Raw genomic sequence first — 15,980 nt, 5'->3', positions numbered from 1 at the left:
TCATTTTAAACGTAACCGAATTGAAGGGTTGATATGCCTTGATTTTGTTGAAATTAGTGAATATTTAAATGGATCTAGTGTTTTTTGGAGATTTATTAGATTCTGAAAATCGGCCAGTCAAACTACAAACCGATAAGAATCACGGTTCAATCATATGTCAAAACCGCAAAAATAGAAAATTGGAGTTGAACCGTTAAACCGGTGGAAACTGGTCTATTAAACCGAACACCTGACGGATTTTCTGAATTTGACCAAAAACACTGCCGTTTTGTGAGCTGATCCCCTAACCCCCTAACCATTACCAACCCAGCAACCCTAATTCACTACAACGGAGCAGCAGCAGCACACACTCCCTCCCTCCCATCACCCTCGACCTCGTTGTTCCTTTCAACGCAGCGAGCTCACTCCCTCACTTCCGTTCAGCCGCCGGACTGCTCCTTCCGCCGTCGCAAGTTGGAGCTTCGAAGCTCACTCGCTCACTCCTGCTCGTGCAGCTAACGTTTCAGCAGCGGAAGCACAGTCGCCGGGCTCGCCTTCTGCCTCCGTCGCGAAGCTCTGTTCCACCGTTGCTGGCGCCATCTCTGTTCCACCGGTCAGCGCTGCTCCCCCTCTTGCTCAGGATCTGCTCTGCTCTGTTCTATGCTTCTAGCTTCTAGGTATTTTTTCAAAACAATAATTGTTGAATAATCTGTGAACTTGTTATGGATTGAAAATTGTTAATTAATCTGTGAAGAGGAGAGCGTGAGAGAGAGGGGGTGAGGATTACGCCAGGAGCATTTTTGGTATTCCAGAAAAAAAGAGAGCAAATTAGAGAAGGATAGTGTATTTTGGGTTTCTTTTTGTTCACTGCTTGGAACTTTGTTGCTGAGAATTGTACATGTCTAAAGATGTGCCTTCTGATATAATGATTTGCTAAATTGTCTGACAACTGTAACAGTCTAACTACATTGAGTAGCATTATGCTAGACTATCATTTTTTGGTTTCAACTTTCAATTTTTCTTCAAGAGGATTTACTTGAGTGATAATCCTTGTTAATCTTTGAAAAAGTTTGTTAATTTTTGTTAAAATTCTGATTGGTATATTGTGTCCTGAAAATATTACTATCTTTTTCTTTTGTTAAATGATGTTGATTTGTTGAATGTAGTCAGTCTTTTATCAGGGAAAGAACAAATTGGTTAATTCAATGATGACTATTCTGATGAGTTCAATAATAATCAGCCTTGCTGTAAGTTGAATTTATTGCTGAAAATATCATTGAGCATTGGTTGATGAAAATTATCAATAGAGTTGAATTTGTTGCTAATTATCATTAGTGGACCTTGAATTTGTTGTTGTCTTACTGAAATAATCACTTAGCTAAATTTTTTTATTATTGTAAATTATCTTTAGAGCTAAATTTTTTGTTGATGAAAATTAGGATAGTTGAATTTGTTAAAAATTATTAGTAAGTTGAATTTGTTGCTGTAAGTTTAGTATTTGATTCTTAGTATTGATGAAAATGATCATAATTGAATTTGTTTTTAATTCAATAAAAGAATAGATAAATTAAATTAACTCAATTAACTAGATAAATAGATGATTGAATATTTATTATTGGTTTGGTTAATTCAATGAATTTTTTTTATTTCTTGTAATGATCTTAATGAGTTCAATAGGGATATAATGATGAATGAGTAATAAATTGTTATTAATTGATAAGATCAAAGGTTATATTAGATTTTGGTTGATGTAATGTTTTAAATTTGGAAGATATTTAAAGTTCATATTAGGCTATAATTATGTTTTAGGATGTTTATTAATAATTTATTTATTATTTTATTATAAAACAGTTTTTTTCGGTTAGACCACAATTGAACCGGTTGGACTAATAAACCAATAAATCAGTGACTAGAGCGGTTCGATAACCGGTTCGATTTTCAGTACCTTGGTTTTGATTAGTGTGTTTTTGTTTTCTAGGTATGCTAGTGGTAGAAGACTTGATATGAGGATTTGGACATCGTAATGAATATCCGTTCTCTGTTCTTAGTTCTGATCAGAGCATTGATTTTTTTTGGGAATTCTGCTAGTGCTACTCATATTGAAATTTGAATCATCGAATGGTTAGCTCTGTTTTGGATTGAATGATTACTGATTAGTTGATTCATTTTGGTTCTGTTTTCGTTCTTTGTATTGTGCTGTGTTCTTGCTTTGAATAATTAGCTTTGCTCATTGCTGTTGTACTGTGATGTACTCTGTTTTGTTACTTTTATTGTGTGTTGTGCTGAAAAAAATTGTGCTGAAATTGTCCTCAAAACCTGAAATTTTGATAATCCTTGTTAATCTTTGGAAAAGTTTGTTGCTGCTGCGTAATATTTTATTGTGTTATTGTGTTTTAATCAAGGTTGCGAGAACCGGACCGGTCAATGAACCGGTGAGGTCACTAGTTTAATGGTTCACTGGTTCGACCGGGGTTCAACCGAGGTTCAACCGGTTTAATTAAATATTAAATAAAATTATTAAAAAACTTAAAATAATCTTAAGTATATAAATTCAATAATTTCTAACTTAATAAAATTTAATATTTCACATAATAAATTATCCATTACTTAATATTAGAGGTTCACAAACAACTTCAAACATCAAAGTTTATAGCTAAACAAAAAATAAAACGTACATAATGACAAACCCATAATGTTCTACATTCAAAAGATACAATTACTAGCAAGTTTTCAACTAATCAAAGATGCAACTCATCAAAAATCATAATTATCATTAAGTGTTCCAACATCTCCATCATAAACAGGTAATCCAAAGCCACCATCATCAGAAGTACCACCAAAAGAAGCTGTATTTGAAGAATCAGCAACATTAGGGAAATCCACATCAAGTTCCACATCTCCTCCATCTAATAAAATAAAATAGAAAACCAAGAAAAAATTAAAGTTAGAACTTTACATCAGATATTGAGAGGAAATGAAACAAGTTTTGCTATTTCAATAACCTGTAGGATATGAAGGCATAGCATTATCCGTATAGATTAAATTTTCAATGCCTTCAATGTCTCCATTAGTAAATTCAGGATCTTCTTCATCCGGCATTACCCAAAAATCTACTGTGTCAATGCTTTGAATGTCAATTGGATCATAATTCTTCTTCTTGCGATGCATTCTAGATTGAAGGCGTAGATTATAAGTGACATAAACAATGTCACTTAGCCTTTGATGCTCTAATCGGTTCCTCCTCTTTGAATGGATTTGTTCAAAGAGGCTCCAGTTCCTCTCGCAGCCGGATGATGAAGATGTTTGATGAAGAAGACGAATTGCCATTTTTTGCAAGTTAGGAGCACTCCCACCGTGTAGCCTCCACCATTCACCTACCAGAATATGAAATTCAACTATCAATTCTCATTCAATATTTAAAAAACATTCAAAGTAAATTGAACATAGAAATATAAATACTTACCAGGTTCAAGTCTCTTAATTGCTTTCAATGCACTTTCCCTTCCAAAACTTCCTTTTCGATCTCGATACAACTGTATCTCTTGCATTGCGGCAACCGAGTCATCGCAAAGAGTTTCAATATCAAATAAATCAAGCAAAGACCTCAAGATATTTGCCTTCTCAACAAACCCCTCACTATAGAAGTAATCTGGATTCAAAAAGTATGCTGCTGCATGGAGGTCACGCTTCAAATGCTTATCCCACCGCATTTTCAAGATACTTGTATAAGGTGTGTATGCAGATTTCCTATTTCTAAACATTGTCTTGATATTAATTTTGGCTCTTTGCATGCCCGCATACACAATACCCAGAGAAGGTTTCTCATCAGCATCAACAAGCCTCAATAACTTAATTAGAGGACCAACAAGCATAACAGTAGTAAAACAATCCTCCCAAAACTTACTATCCAAGATAATTGAACTAACCATCTTCCCATTGACACTCTTGGATAATTTATGAGAAGTGAAATATTTGTCAATCACCAATGCTTGCAAGTCTTGTTTATGATCATATATACTTTTCAAAGTAATGAAAACAGTAGCAAAACGTGTTACACCTGGTCGAACAATTTCTTTCCACTCTTTTCTTTTTCTAAGCCATGACAAGAAAATCATATGATTGTAAACAAAGACAGTCACTTTTGAAGCACGAGAGGCAAGGTCAGCTATGTGAGGAAGACTTGCTATGTCTTTTAAGATAAGATTGATGCAATGAGCAGCACAAGGAGACCAAAAAATGTTTGGATACTTTTCATGAATGAGTTTTCCAGCAGATACATAATTCGCAGCATTATCAGTAACCACATGCACAATGTTACTAGACCCAACCCACTCAATAACCTCAGCAAACAATTTAAACAAGGTATCGGCAGTTTTTATCATATCAGAAGCATCAACAGACTTAACAAATGACATACCAGCATGACAATAAACTAGAAAATTAATTAACGTACGCTGCCTTTGATCAGTCCAGCCATCTGCCATCAGTGTACAACCAGTCCTTTTCCACGAGCTCCTATAACCTTCAACAAGTAACTGACACTCCTTCTTAAGATCGGCCAGCAAATGAACTCTCATTTCGTCATACGACGGTCCCTTGAAACCAGGTCCAATTGCAGCAACGCCGTCCAAGGCAGGTTGAAAGTAAGGCGATTGAATTGCATTGAATGGAATCCGTGCATCAATGATCCATCTTGCAAGCCCCAACTTAACCTTGTGTTTAACTTGTTCACTGGCCAAGACACTTTTCAAAGCTGGTTGAGAGCCTGGCGTAGTCCTTTCCTTAAAATAACTTCCAATTGGAGTAGCAGCAATCGCTCTTCTCTTTCCTTTGTCTCCCATTGTTGCAGGAGCCGGAGGTTGTACAGGATTAGGCGCTTCACCCTCTTCTTCCGCTTCTCTTTCACTTTCCACATCATAACACTCAGATGTAAATTTTCTTTTTTCTGTCTTATTTTTTTTGTTTTCCTCCAAAAGCCTTTTGAATTGAAGCTCAACATCTTCAGTTACCTTGTTACAAACTTTAATTTGTCCAGGGATTTTTGCAAGATGATATTTCATTCTATATATCCCCCCTCCATTATAAGTATTCAAGCAGAAAATACATGTATATTGAGCCTTTTTATTTTTGTCATACCTCACTGTGAAATACTGCCAAGCTGGATCAGATTTACCTCTAGATGAACCAGTTTGAGAATTTTGAGCAGCATTATCTTGTGGCTGTGAGTTACTTTGTGATTGTTCCATCTAAAACAATCAGAAACAGAACAGGCAGCATAGAGAATCAAAAACTATTTCCAGATTCCAGCAAACAGAACAGGCAGCATAGAGAATCAAAAACTATTTCCAGCAAACAGAACAGGCAGCATAGAGAATCAAAAACTATTTCCAGATTCCAGCAAACAGAACAGGCAACATAGAGAATCAAAAACTATTTCCAGCAAACAGAACAGGCAGCATAGAGAATCAAAAATTATTTCCAGATTCCAGCAAACAGAACAGGCAGCATAGATCAACTTCATGCAGCTTGAGTGCTTGACAGTCACAGAAATCAACTGATTCAGGTAAAATAAAAATTTAAAACCATTTCCATTCAGAAGCAACAAAAAGCAGAATCCAACAGAATGGTCGAGCATAGAGCAAACAGAAGCATAGAGCATATTCATGAACCAGCAAACAGAATCAGCAAACAGAACAGGCAGCATAGAGAATCAAAAACAAAAATTAAGATCAGCATGTTATCCATGAACCAGCAAATAGAATTAGATGCCCTGTTATTTTTTTTTCAAACAGAAGTACAGAACAGGCGAGCTAGAAGGAAGCATGTTCAAAATCAAGAAGACAAGAAAACCAGTCTTACCGGCGAATGCGATGCGGGCTCGGCGAGCTCGTCGAGGTTCGGCGACGAGGAGGCGGGCTCAACGCGGTGGTGGTCGCGGCTGCTGAGGAGCGCTGCTGGGTGGCGAATGGGGAGCGATGCTGGGTCGCGAATGAGGAGCGCTGCTGGAATTTGGAGCTTGGTGGGCGGTGGCAATGGTGGCCTTGGTGGATGAGGGGGGAAGAAAGGGGAGGAGGCTGACTGGCTGAGAGCTTCGGGGGTTTGGTGGGTGGCTGAAGGCTGATTGATTAGGGTTAGCTTCGTTAGGGTTAACTGGTTAACGCGTATGCTTTTTTTTTTTTTTTTTTTAAATAGCCAAAACGACGTCGTTTGGCTTCTGAATTTCGAAACCACTGAACCGTAAAAAAATCGGACGGTTCTTCCGGTTCGCCGATTAACCGCCGGTTCGACTGATTTTTTGACCGGTTTTTTGCCACTCGGTTTTGGAGGTTAACCGGACCGGCCAGATAACCAGTTTTCGGTTTTTCCGGTTGAACCGGCCGGTCCGGTCCGGTTTTAGAACCATGGTTTTAATTGTTGGTGTTGTTGCTGAGTTACTTTCAATTGTTCCTGTTGGTGTTGTTGCTTTATTTTTAATTTTAATTGGTGGTGTTGTTTTAATTCTAAGTCATTCAATTTTTCTATTAGGTATTATGCCTCTAGCTTTATTTTATTGTCATTCATCAATGATTGATTGAACTCTAATTCATTTTATTGTCTCTAATTCATTTGTCTTAGTTTAGGGTGGGATATATGAGTTTTTAAATATGGTGATATGGTGAAAAAGTTTTATTTATCTGAGTTTTGGCAAATGTTCCACTATTTATCTGAGTTTTGCAAATACTAGACATTAAAGTTTGAATAATATTTTGATGTTTGTATTTTTTAGAGTGTTTATTTATAATTTATTTTTTATTTTAATATAAAACAGTTTTTCTGGTTGAACCACGATTGGACCAGTAAACCAGACTAATGACCAGAACGATTCGATGACCGGTCCAATTTTCAGAACCTTATTCTTTTCTGTTTTCCCTGTATCAGTTTTTATAAAATTTCAAATGTAAATAAAACTTTTATGTTAATTTTGTTTTGTGTCTATTATAAAAATATATTAAATTTATTAACAATATTTAATAATTTAATATATTTTTATAATAATAAACCCTGGTGGGCATAATTCGAGGGGTTTTGCGACATTTCATTTCAAAACCCTTTCACTGTAAAGCCACTGTCAGCGACAGATGCAATTGCCTGCTGCGGCGGCGCGTGCACCCACATGGTTTTCCACGCGCCGCCTTCTCGATGAAAAGCTCTCCGACCTCCACCGCTGCTCAAACCTCAACACCGTGAAGCAAATCCAAGCTCAAGTCCTCAAGAATGACCTCCACCAAGACCCTTACGTCGCACCGAAACTCGTCGCCGCCTTCTCCCTCTCCCGCCACCTCCCCTCCGCCGTCAACGCATTCAACCTCGTAACCAACCCAAACACCCACCTCTACAACACTCTCATCAGAGCTCAGGCCCAAAACAAGGCTTACCCTTCCGTCGCATTTGAAACCTTCTTCCAGATGCAGAGGAATGGTGTTTTTTCAGATAGCTTCACCTACACGTGTCTGTTGAAATCTTTTGACGGTTATAGCTGTTTTCGGATGGTGCAGATGATCCACACGCATGTGGTGAAGTTTGGGTTTTTCGGGAGTGATATATTTGTGCCGAACTCGTTGATAGATTCGTATTGTAAATGTGGGGGTGCTGGAATGGATGCGGCAATTCGGTTGTTTTTGGAGATGGAGGAACGGGATGTGGTGACTTGGAACTCTCTGATTGGTGGGTTGGTGAGAGGTGGTGAGTTTGAGAAAGCCTGCAAGGTGTTTGATGAAATGCCTGAGAGGGATGTGTTTAGTTGGAACATCATGTTGGATGGGTATGCTAAGGCTGGGGAGATGGGGAAGGCGTTTGAGATGTTTGAGGGAATGCCCGAGAGGAATGTTGTGTCATGGGCTTCAATGGTTTGGGGTTATTGTAGAGCCGGGGATATGAATATGGCGAGGATGTTGTTCGATAAGTGTCCTGTGAAGAACTTGGTGATTTGGACCACTATGATATCTGGGTATGCTGAGAAGGGGCTTGTTAATGAGGCAACAAAGTTGTATGATAAGATGGAGGGAGTTGGGATGAGGATTGATGATGGGTTTCTGATAAGTATTTTGGCTGCATGTGCCGAGTCTGGAATGTCTGCGTTGGGGAAAAGAATTCATGCTTCTGTTGAGAGGCGGAGGTTGAGGTGTAGCACTAAGGTGTTGAACGCATTCATCGATATGTATGCGAAGTGTGGTTGTGTGGATGTTGCCCTTGGTGTCTTTAGTAGGATTGAAAAGAAAGATTTGGTGTCTTGGAATTCCATGATTCAAGGGTTAGGCATACATGGACGTGGTGAGAAAGCACTTGAGCTTTTCACGAGGATGGTACATGAGGGTTTTGAACCGGACAAATATACGTTCATTGGTCTTTTATGTGCTTGCACCCATGCAGGCCTTGTCAATGAAGGGCGTAATTACTTCTATTCAATGGAGAAAGTGCATGGGATTGTTCCTCAAGTTGAGCACTATGGTTGTATGATTGATCTTCTTGGTCGAGGGGGACACCTGGAGGAAGCTTTTCAGCTTGTGCGCAGCATGCCTATGGAGCCAAATGAAATAGTCTTGGGAACTCTTTTGGGGGCTTGTAGAATGCATAATGATGTAGATCTTGCAAAAGCTGTGTGCGAACACTTGTTTGAGTTGGCACCACTGGATCCTGGAAATTTCAACCTTTTGTCAAACATTTATGCTCAAGCAGGGGATTGGGTGAATGTTGCTAGTGTAAGGTGGCAAATGAAGAACACAGGAAGCCAAAAGCCTTCTGGAGCTAGTTCCATTGAGGTAGAAGAGGAAGTGCATGAATTTACAGCATTTGATCAGTCACACCCTAAATCAGATGATATATATAGAATGATTGACAGATTGATAAAGGACATTAGGCAGGTTGGATATGTTCCAAAGGCTTACGTCAGCCGAAGTGATGCTTATAGTTTTAACTTTTAAGGAATAAATATGAGGATTTAACTGTATACGTTGCTGTTGTATTAAAAGTAAGGATGTCATCATATACTTTGCAGCTGCTGGTTTAGCAAAACAGAGAAATTGTATGCAGGGATCAGCTTGTGCTTACAGTGGCAGCAGCACCGTTGTAAAGCCAATGAGAGGGAACAGTTTGTGGTAGTTGTAAAAAAGAAGCTATTCAAATATAATATACTGAGTGGCAATTCCACTCAAATGCACTTGTTAATTCCATTCTTGCTGAGCATTATTGATTTGATTTGAGACATTCACTTGAGCATAAGGTTATTTCTGGAGCTATATGTTATCTCTTATTTTATTTTAGTATGAGCGCTTCTTGTATCTGATTCTGCATGTTTTGTAGTTGTGGATATGTGCCTGAGAGAACTCTCACTCAACTCCTAACCAGCCACGATGGTGTCTCCAGGCTCATGAAGACAGAGCGCAAGCCACTCCTCTTCCAACCCCAACCTTCCCTTACCTCAACAGGTACCTACCAATGCAACTAATAACAAGAGTTTGTATTCAATTTGTTAGTTACAGTTAGTTATGCTGTAGCTTTTATACTCTGCAATAAAGGATATAAATAGTTAGTTAGAATCTGTTACATGAATGAATAACAAGTTGTTTAGTGGATTAGTTACCAGTTATAAACAGATTTACCATTGATGCTATGCTGCCAGGAGTTTCTTAGATTTGTTGTGCTTTCTATATATGAAGAATGAAGAAGTTACAAGATACAATACCATTTTAGTATAACATAAAAAAAATAGTGAAATAATTAACATATAATAGAATGTACTCATATGGTTGATTAATATAGAATTTTTGCTTATCGAGTTATTAAGATTCCAAAGAATTAGTGGACAATAATAATAGAATTAGAAGCATCCGGCATCAAACATATTGCCATATTGGTGACTAGTTTGAAGTATTTGTCCATGGTAGTTCTCTATGATGTTTAGTTTAGAAGTTGAAGTTGAACACACCAGGTTAATAGTAGGGAGTTTCATTTACTTTCACTTTGTGAGTAATGCTTTTGAGTCTGTTAACAGGTTCAGCTGTGAAAATGGTTATGTAATAAGCAGTGGTGAGATCATTGATGCTGTTAGTCCGGTGATGTCGGAAGAGAGGAGGGAGAGGTTCAAGAATGTGGTTCAGAACAGGAGCTACTCAGTTTGTTTGGTGGTGGAAGGGCTCTGCGACTTTGGGAATGTTTCCGCTGCATTTCGGTCTGCGGATGCACTTGGGGTGCAGTCTGTTCATGTGGTGTCTTGTGACGCCAACAAAAGGTGTTTGAGACTTATAAGAATGTGTTGAGGTGAAAAGGAAGAAAATGAGCTTGGTTTTTGTTTCTTGAATTTCACTATCATGCCTTGTTTTGAATTCATCTGGTTTGAATTTTTTCATGATGGTTTTGTTATCCAAAAGAAAAAAAAGAAAAGAGCTCAGATCATTCTGTCCCTTTTACTTGATTTTAGTTATTGAGACTGTTGATATGAAATGAACTTGAACTTGTTTTTTTTATTTCATATAGTGGCATTGCCCTACTTTTGTTATTTGTGCAGTGGCAGGTATATGAAAAGGAGAAAATTCTTTTCACTGGTTTCAGCCAGTTCTACATTGAACTTACAAAACAGTTTGAGATAAAGACAGACCATGAATCATTATAGATGAAGTCTCAATTTGAAATATCTTGCCTGCTTAAGCCTTTACACTTGTTTCAGGTATAGAGATAATCATCATGTGAGCATGGGTGCAGAAAAGTGGTTGGACATTGAATTGTGGGACTCTACAACGGAGTGCTTTAAGATGTTAAAATCACGTGGTTATCGAATCGCCACAATCCATCTAGGAATGGATACTGTATTGCTCAACTCTTCCCTTTCTGTTATAGTGCTATTTCATACTAGAGAAAGTGTGTACAACCAGTACTTGTATATTTGTTTCACTTGCATTTTGTAAGTGCTTTTTGGGGGACTTCACACTATCATTTGGGTCTTATTTGGTGGGTCTTATTACTTTACATTCTGAACCAAAATTGTTCAGGATCTTCAGATGATTCACTGACATTTCTTGCTATATATATAGGTTTCTATATATGACATGGACTGGTCCTGCCCAACTGCAATTGTAGTTGGGAATGAGAATAGGTTCTTGTTTTTTTAACTGACAGATGCCTTGTTAATGAAGTTGGTTGTGTTCAGTTTGATGCTCAGTGCTTATATAGATATGCCATTGAACAAAAAAACTCCATAGTATTCTCTGAATGATGGAAAATCAATAAAAGATGCAACCATGAGTTTAATGTAGCTGTCATTTGTTCTAGATTACTGACTGTGTAATTAGGGAATCTCTGCTAATGTTCACACTGGTTTTAAGTGTTAAATAGTTGTTTCCTTCCTTGTGGCCACATTTTGTGCACACTCAACATTAGCTATGTTCTTATCATTAGCGAGGAGGCTTTGGAGTTGTCGGATTTGCATTGCAGTATTCCGATGAACGAATGGTAGACTCTTTCAATGTTTCGGTTGCTGCTGGAATCCTGATGCACCATGCCGTGTGTGATAGAATATCACGAATGGTATGATTTTAGTTATGTACTTTATGTGGCACAAAACAATGAACTAATTGATCTGACATGTGTTATCTTTCTTTCTACCTAGATATTTAGTAAACCATTATGATTGATCTTATATCCTTTCCTCCCTCTATCTATAGAACAAAGATCAGCAATAATTTTACCAATTGAATTGGAAACTGTTGTTTGGTGTTCTTCTCTTCAATTTTGATAATTAAACTTGCAATCTTAGATAATTTGTGCAGTACCGATTTCAGGTGAAAGAATAGTTGTCTCTGTTAAAAAAAATCTGTGTTTATTTCTTTTATGTTCTAGTTTATAGTTTTGTGTGTGTCCCTATTATAATTTCGTTATCTTTAGTATATTATATTTTTACTCATTTTTTATTTTTTGATGTCGCAAGACCACACTAAATCCTTAAAAATATTTGTAGGTATTGAAAAAAAATATTAAACTGGTCACTAAAAAATTATAATGCTACCCACAAATTTTCTAAAACATGTTCATTCTTTCGTAAGCCTTCTATATCATCAGTCAACGCAACACTTCAATAACTTATTTAATATTTTTTTCGAGATTTTTTGCCTTATAAAATTTTTTAAAACGCTTATTCGATATATGTGTTTTATCGGAAGCCTATAAATTTGTTTAGAAATTCTTAAAGAACGTACTTATTTTATTACTTAATTTTTTATAAATTTAATTTTAATACATTAATATTATAAAATATTTTATACAATCACATAATCATATTTATTTTTTTAAATTATTTTTTATGTAATCAATATAAAATATACTTATTTTTATTGATATTATATTATATAATTAAATATATATATAAAACTATTTTATATTGACTGTATGTAAAAATTAAATTTTTTATTTATAATATTTTTAATAAAAACACTTGTTAAAAAAATAAGTTATTTGAAAAAAATAAAATTACCCAAAACGAACACCAAGCAATTTCCTGGGCGATGGGCACAAAAAGTCACAGGTTCATTGAACTTTAGTTGATAAAAAATATAGGAGTAAAATCTAACCTTGACTCTTGATAATTTTGCAAAATTTTTATCCGTCTTTTAGAAAAAAGCATAATGTCTTCGCGATTCTTATCTATTATTTTTGTTGGACATTTTGTGTAACGACCCGATTTCTGGTACGTCATGATCATACTAGAAACTGAGCGCTACTAACTTGTCTTCCTAAATATTATCTATTATTTATTATATGAGCCTGATTCGTTGTTAAAAGCGTAGTTATTTTGCGAGGTACCCTTTTTTTTTTAAACATTTGGACTAATAAACGGAATCATTCACAATCAATTCTCAAATAATAACAGAAACAACAGTTATAAACAACCACACTTATACACATTTCAAACAATTAACAACATTCAAGTCAGGTGGAACGTCATCAGCGAACTACGGAAGGGCACTCATGCTTCCATCTGAAGGGAGAAGGGAGAGAGAAGGGGTAAGAACTGGGGAGTTCTTAGTAAGGTCGGGATTATTAGTTAAGTTCATTTATAATGTCCACTTGCAAGTTTCTAAGTCCTTTGAAAATCAGTGGTTTAGCCATCAAAAACTCAAAACCTTTTTAAAAGAAATCAGTTAATTAACCCAAAATAAAAACTCACTTTTCAGATAAAAGAATCTTAAAAGTTTTCCAGTGGTATGAATGACCAACCTGTTCCAAACATAGGTTAATTAAGTCTATGTTGAACCAGCTTGATATTTCACGCTTTACTAAACCACACTCAAACTAATCAAGGCCTTCGGCCTATCACATGATCAGTCATGGCTTCAAGCCCAAACAGCTGAATCACATCCAGTTCACCACAACTCAACCAATTTCACTTACAAACACAAGCAATAAGGTTCAAGCACAATCAAGAACAGCTACGTCAAGTATAGCAATTAGCAATTAAATAGAATTATTCACAAAGGAATTCCAATTACAATATGCACAAATAAGTATGATGCATGTCTGGTCCTATTGTAGGTAATGAGCTCATTTGTCGGTTACAGACCCGCTCCCGACGTTACCCGGAGTCCTTTGACCAGGTAAGGCTTTCCTGTTGGCAATACCCATCGCAAGAGTCCTTTGACTTGCGAGGCAAACCACCGCAAGAGTCCTTTGACTTGCAGAGTGGCACTAGCTACCCACTACAAGAGTCCTTTGACTTGCAGGACGGAGCTAGTCTGCCCAACACACTCACTGTAAGAGTCCTTTGACTTACAGGAGCATATGCTAGTTGTGTTTTCTCGATACCTCTGTAAGAATCCTTTGACTTACAGAATAGCACTATAGCTAAGTATCCCAAGAAAGCGTTCTCAGTGGTCGCACCACCATTTATCTGACTGCCTCTCTGCAGCAGATTCTTACATAACCATTCTCAAGCATCGCCTGAAGGCTCATAAGTCACATATAACCATACTTTCCATCACTTAGAAATCATCCTCTTTCATCTTTCCACAATCATAAGTCAAGCATCACAGTGATCTCATTTCACAATTCTCTGTATATATCACAACATCAAAACAGCACACTGCTATATAGTTCTTAACTCCCTTTCTTTCTAACATGTTTGCAAGTTTTTAGAACTTGTTTCATTACCTTACATTCTTCGATATCTTATCTTATACCTTTACTTAGGTGTTTAATAAAGAGAATTAGGGAGTTATAGACTCAAAACTGCCATCCCGAGACTTTTAAGAAAAATTGTCTTTTTATCAATATTTTATTATTAATAATAAAATAATATTATTAATGAAATAATATTTCAATATATAATAATATTTTATTCAACTTTCAAAAATTACATTTTGACCCCTGAATTTTTTAGAAATTGTATTTTGACTCCTTAACTTTTAATATTTACACTTAGGCCTCTTAACTTTTCTTTAATTAACTTTCAACCCAAACTTTTTAATAATTACATTTTGACCTCAAAATCATCAAATAAACGTTTTCACATCCTTCCAAAAACCAAAAACATTTTTCCAAAAGTTCATCAAATTTCAGCTTGATTTTCAACCAATTTTTCAAACTTTTCGGTAACCGATTTTTACCTGATTTTGACCAAACCAAAGAGCAACGTTTCAACCATCAAATACACATCAAAAGTACATCAAATATCATGAATTTCATGGCTGGAAAGCCACGTTTTCCAGCAGCAACAACAACAACTTCAGAACCATCAAAAACATGATTTTCAAGCATTAAACAACAAGATCTCATGATCAAACCATTACACAAACACTCAAAATCAAACCTCAAGCAACAAGATCTGATTTAACACTTCAAGAACACAGCCAAACATTGATTAATTTACCAAACCTTACCTCCTTTGCTGCTGCCAAAAGTTGAGCCAAAAACAAGCTTCCAAAAGCACTTTTACGCCTATTTTAACATCAAAAACAACTTTAGAACCATATGAACTATGAAGGCTGAAGCTTCATGATGATGAAAAGAAGGTTATTCTCACCTTAAAGTAGCTAGAAATCACGTTTACTTAGAGCCTATGGTGGTTGAACAAGAGATCCGAAGGAAAAACATGAAGAAAACACCATCAGCTTGAGTTTCCACCATGGCTGAAACTTCAAGGAGGAGGAGCAGCCATCATACCTTGATTTACTACTTGAAAATTGATATATAAATGAAGAGGAAGAAGAGGTGAAAATTTTGGTCGGATTAGATTTTTGATAGGGTTTTAGTTTGAGAAAGAACGGAGAAAGAAGCTTGAAGCTTTCATGGAAGTTCTCTTGGTTTCTCTCATGGAATTTTCGAATTTTAGCTTGTCTTGGAAGAAACGGTGATGGTAATAATGAGTCTTGGGACCCATGGGGTTAGGATAAGCATTATCCTAAAGTTTGGTGTAAAAATATCTCAAGAAAGAAAAATTACTGAAGCTAGATGTATTAGAATACAAGTGTTTTTTACTTTTTCCTTAAGAAAGCTTGGCTTGGAGAGAAAGAAAGGAAACATGTGGTGGCTAACTCTGGGAGAGCCACGTGTCACTGAATGCTGACTCATCAGAGTTTAATAATAAAATATTATTCTGGAGATAATTACTAAAACTAGATAAATCAGATTACACTACTAAAGGATAAGCATGAGCTTTACTAGTATAAATGATACTAGTAACAAGATAATCATGAGAATAAAAGATATATGATGAAGTATTAGCATTGTTAAGTTCATCTAAGAATGCCGGTATTATCCATTACCGGTAGATTTCTAGCTCAGTTATTATATTACTAAACATAAATCAACATTAATCACAGTAGGGAAACTAATAATATAATATTCCAAATAAAATAATAATAATATATGAATATTATATTAATATAATTTTTCTCTCAAAATTCGAGACCAGCTCGTCACATAGGGACTAACCACGGAAATCAGAATTTTAAAATTCGGACTCGAAGTGGCTCAAA

General features: G+C 36.2%; 3 protein-coding genes across 4 annotated transcripts; 2 read left to right on the top strand and 1 right to left on the bottom strand.

Moving 5' to 3' along the window:
- Nucleotides 1-249: 249 nt before the first annotated feature.
- LOC112751266 (pentatricopeptide repeat-containing protein At3g29230-like) lies at nucleotides 250-9,183 on the top strand. 2 transcript variants are annotated; one of them, XM_072217220.1, is made up of 3 exons: nucleotides 250-656; nucleotides 1,958-2,100; nucleotides 6,788-9,183. In XM_072217220.1, exon 3 carries the CDS (start codon nucleotides 7,098-7,100, stop codon nucleotides 8,937-8,939), a length of 1,842 nt encoding a protein of 613 aa, XP_072073321.1. In that variant the 5' UTR covers nucleotides 250-656; nucleotides 1,958-2,100; nucleotides 6,788-7,097; the 3' UTR covers nucleotides 8,940-9,183. The 2 variants fall into 2 exon arrangements, 1 of the variants encoding a protein (XP_072073321.1); XR_011872542.1 differs by lacking the exon at nucleotides 6,788-9,183 and having other exon boundaries at nucleotides 339-1,226; nucleotides 1,958-2,331.
- Nucleotides 2,567-15,324, bottom strand: LOC112751264 (uncharacterized). Its single transcript, XM_072217219.1, has 5 exons — nucleotides 15,026-15,324; nucleotides 14,883-14,940; nucleotides 3,443-5,225; nucleotides 2,982-3,353; nucleotides 2,567-2,885 (listed from the first exon to the last, which is right to left on the bottom strand). The coding sequence occupies exons 3-5, from the start codon at nucleotides 5,223-5,225 to the stop codon at nucleotides 2,734-2,736; spliced, it is 2,307 nt and encodes a 768-aa protein (XP_072073320.1). The 5' UTR covers nucleotides 14,883-14,940; nucleotides 15,026-15,324; the 3' UTR covers nucleotides 2,567-2,733.
- LOC112751265 (uncharacterized) lies at nucleotides 9,043-11,104 on the top strand. The gene is given in 5 exon segments (XM_072218292.1): nucleotides 9,043-9,113; nucleotides 9,319-9,404; nucleotides 9,407-9,443; nucleotides 10,010-10,246; nucleotides 10,682-11,104. Coding segments are annotated over 5 exon segments (669 nt in total). The 3' UTR covers nucleotides 10,920-11,104.
- Nucleotides 15,325-15,980: the final 656 nt, after the last annotated feature.

This window comes from Arachis hypogaea, chromosome 15 (assembly GCF_003086295.3).
Source record: "Arachis hypogaea cultivar Tifrunner chromosome 15, arahy.Tifrunner.gnm2.J5K5, whole genome shotgun sequence".
NCBI lineage: Eukaryota > Viridiplantae > Streptophyta > Magnoliopsida > Fabales > Fabaceae > Arachis > Arachis hypogaea.
This window is presented reverse-complemented; position numbering and strand designations above follow the sequence as displayed.

Coding starts and splice junctions, on each gene's coding strand:
- LOC112751266 (XM_072217220.1), top strand. CDS start 7,098: ATGCAATTGCCTGCTGCGGCGGCGCGTGCACCCACATGGTTTTCCACG.
- LOC112751264 (XM_072217219.1), bottom strand. CDS start 5,225: ATGGAACAATCACAAAGTAACTCACAGCCACAAGATAATGCTGCTCAA. Junction 3,354..3,442: donor AATTAAGAGACTTGAACCTG/GTAAGTATTTAT, acceptor ATATTCTGGTAG/GTGAATGGTGGAGGCTACAC. Junction 2,886..2,981: donor TATGCCTTCATATCCTACAG/GTTATTGAAATA, acceptor TTATTTTATTAG/ATGGAGGAGATGTGGAACTT.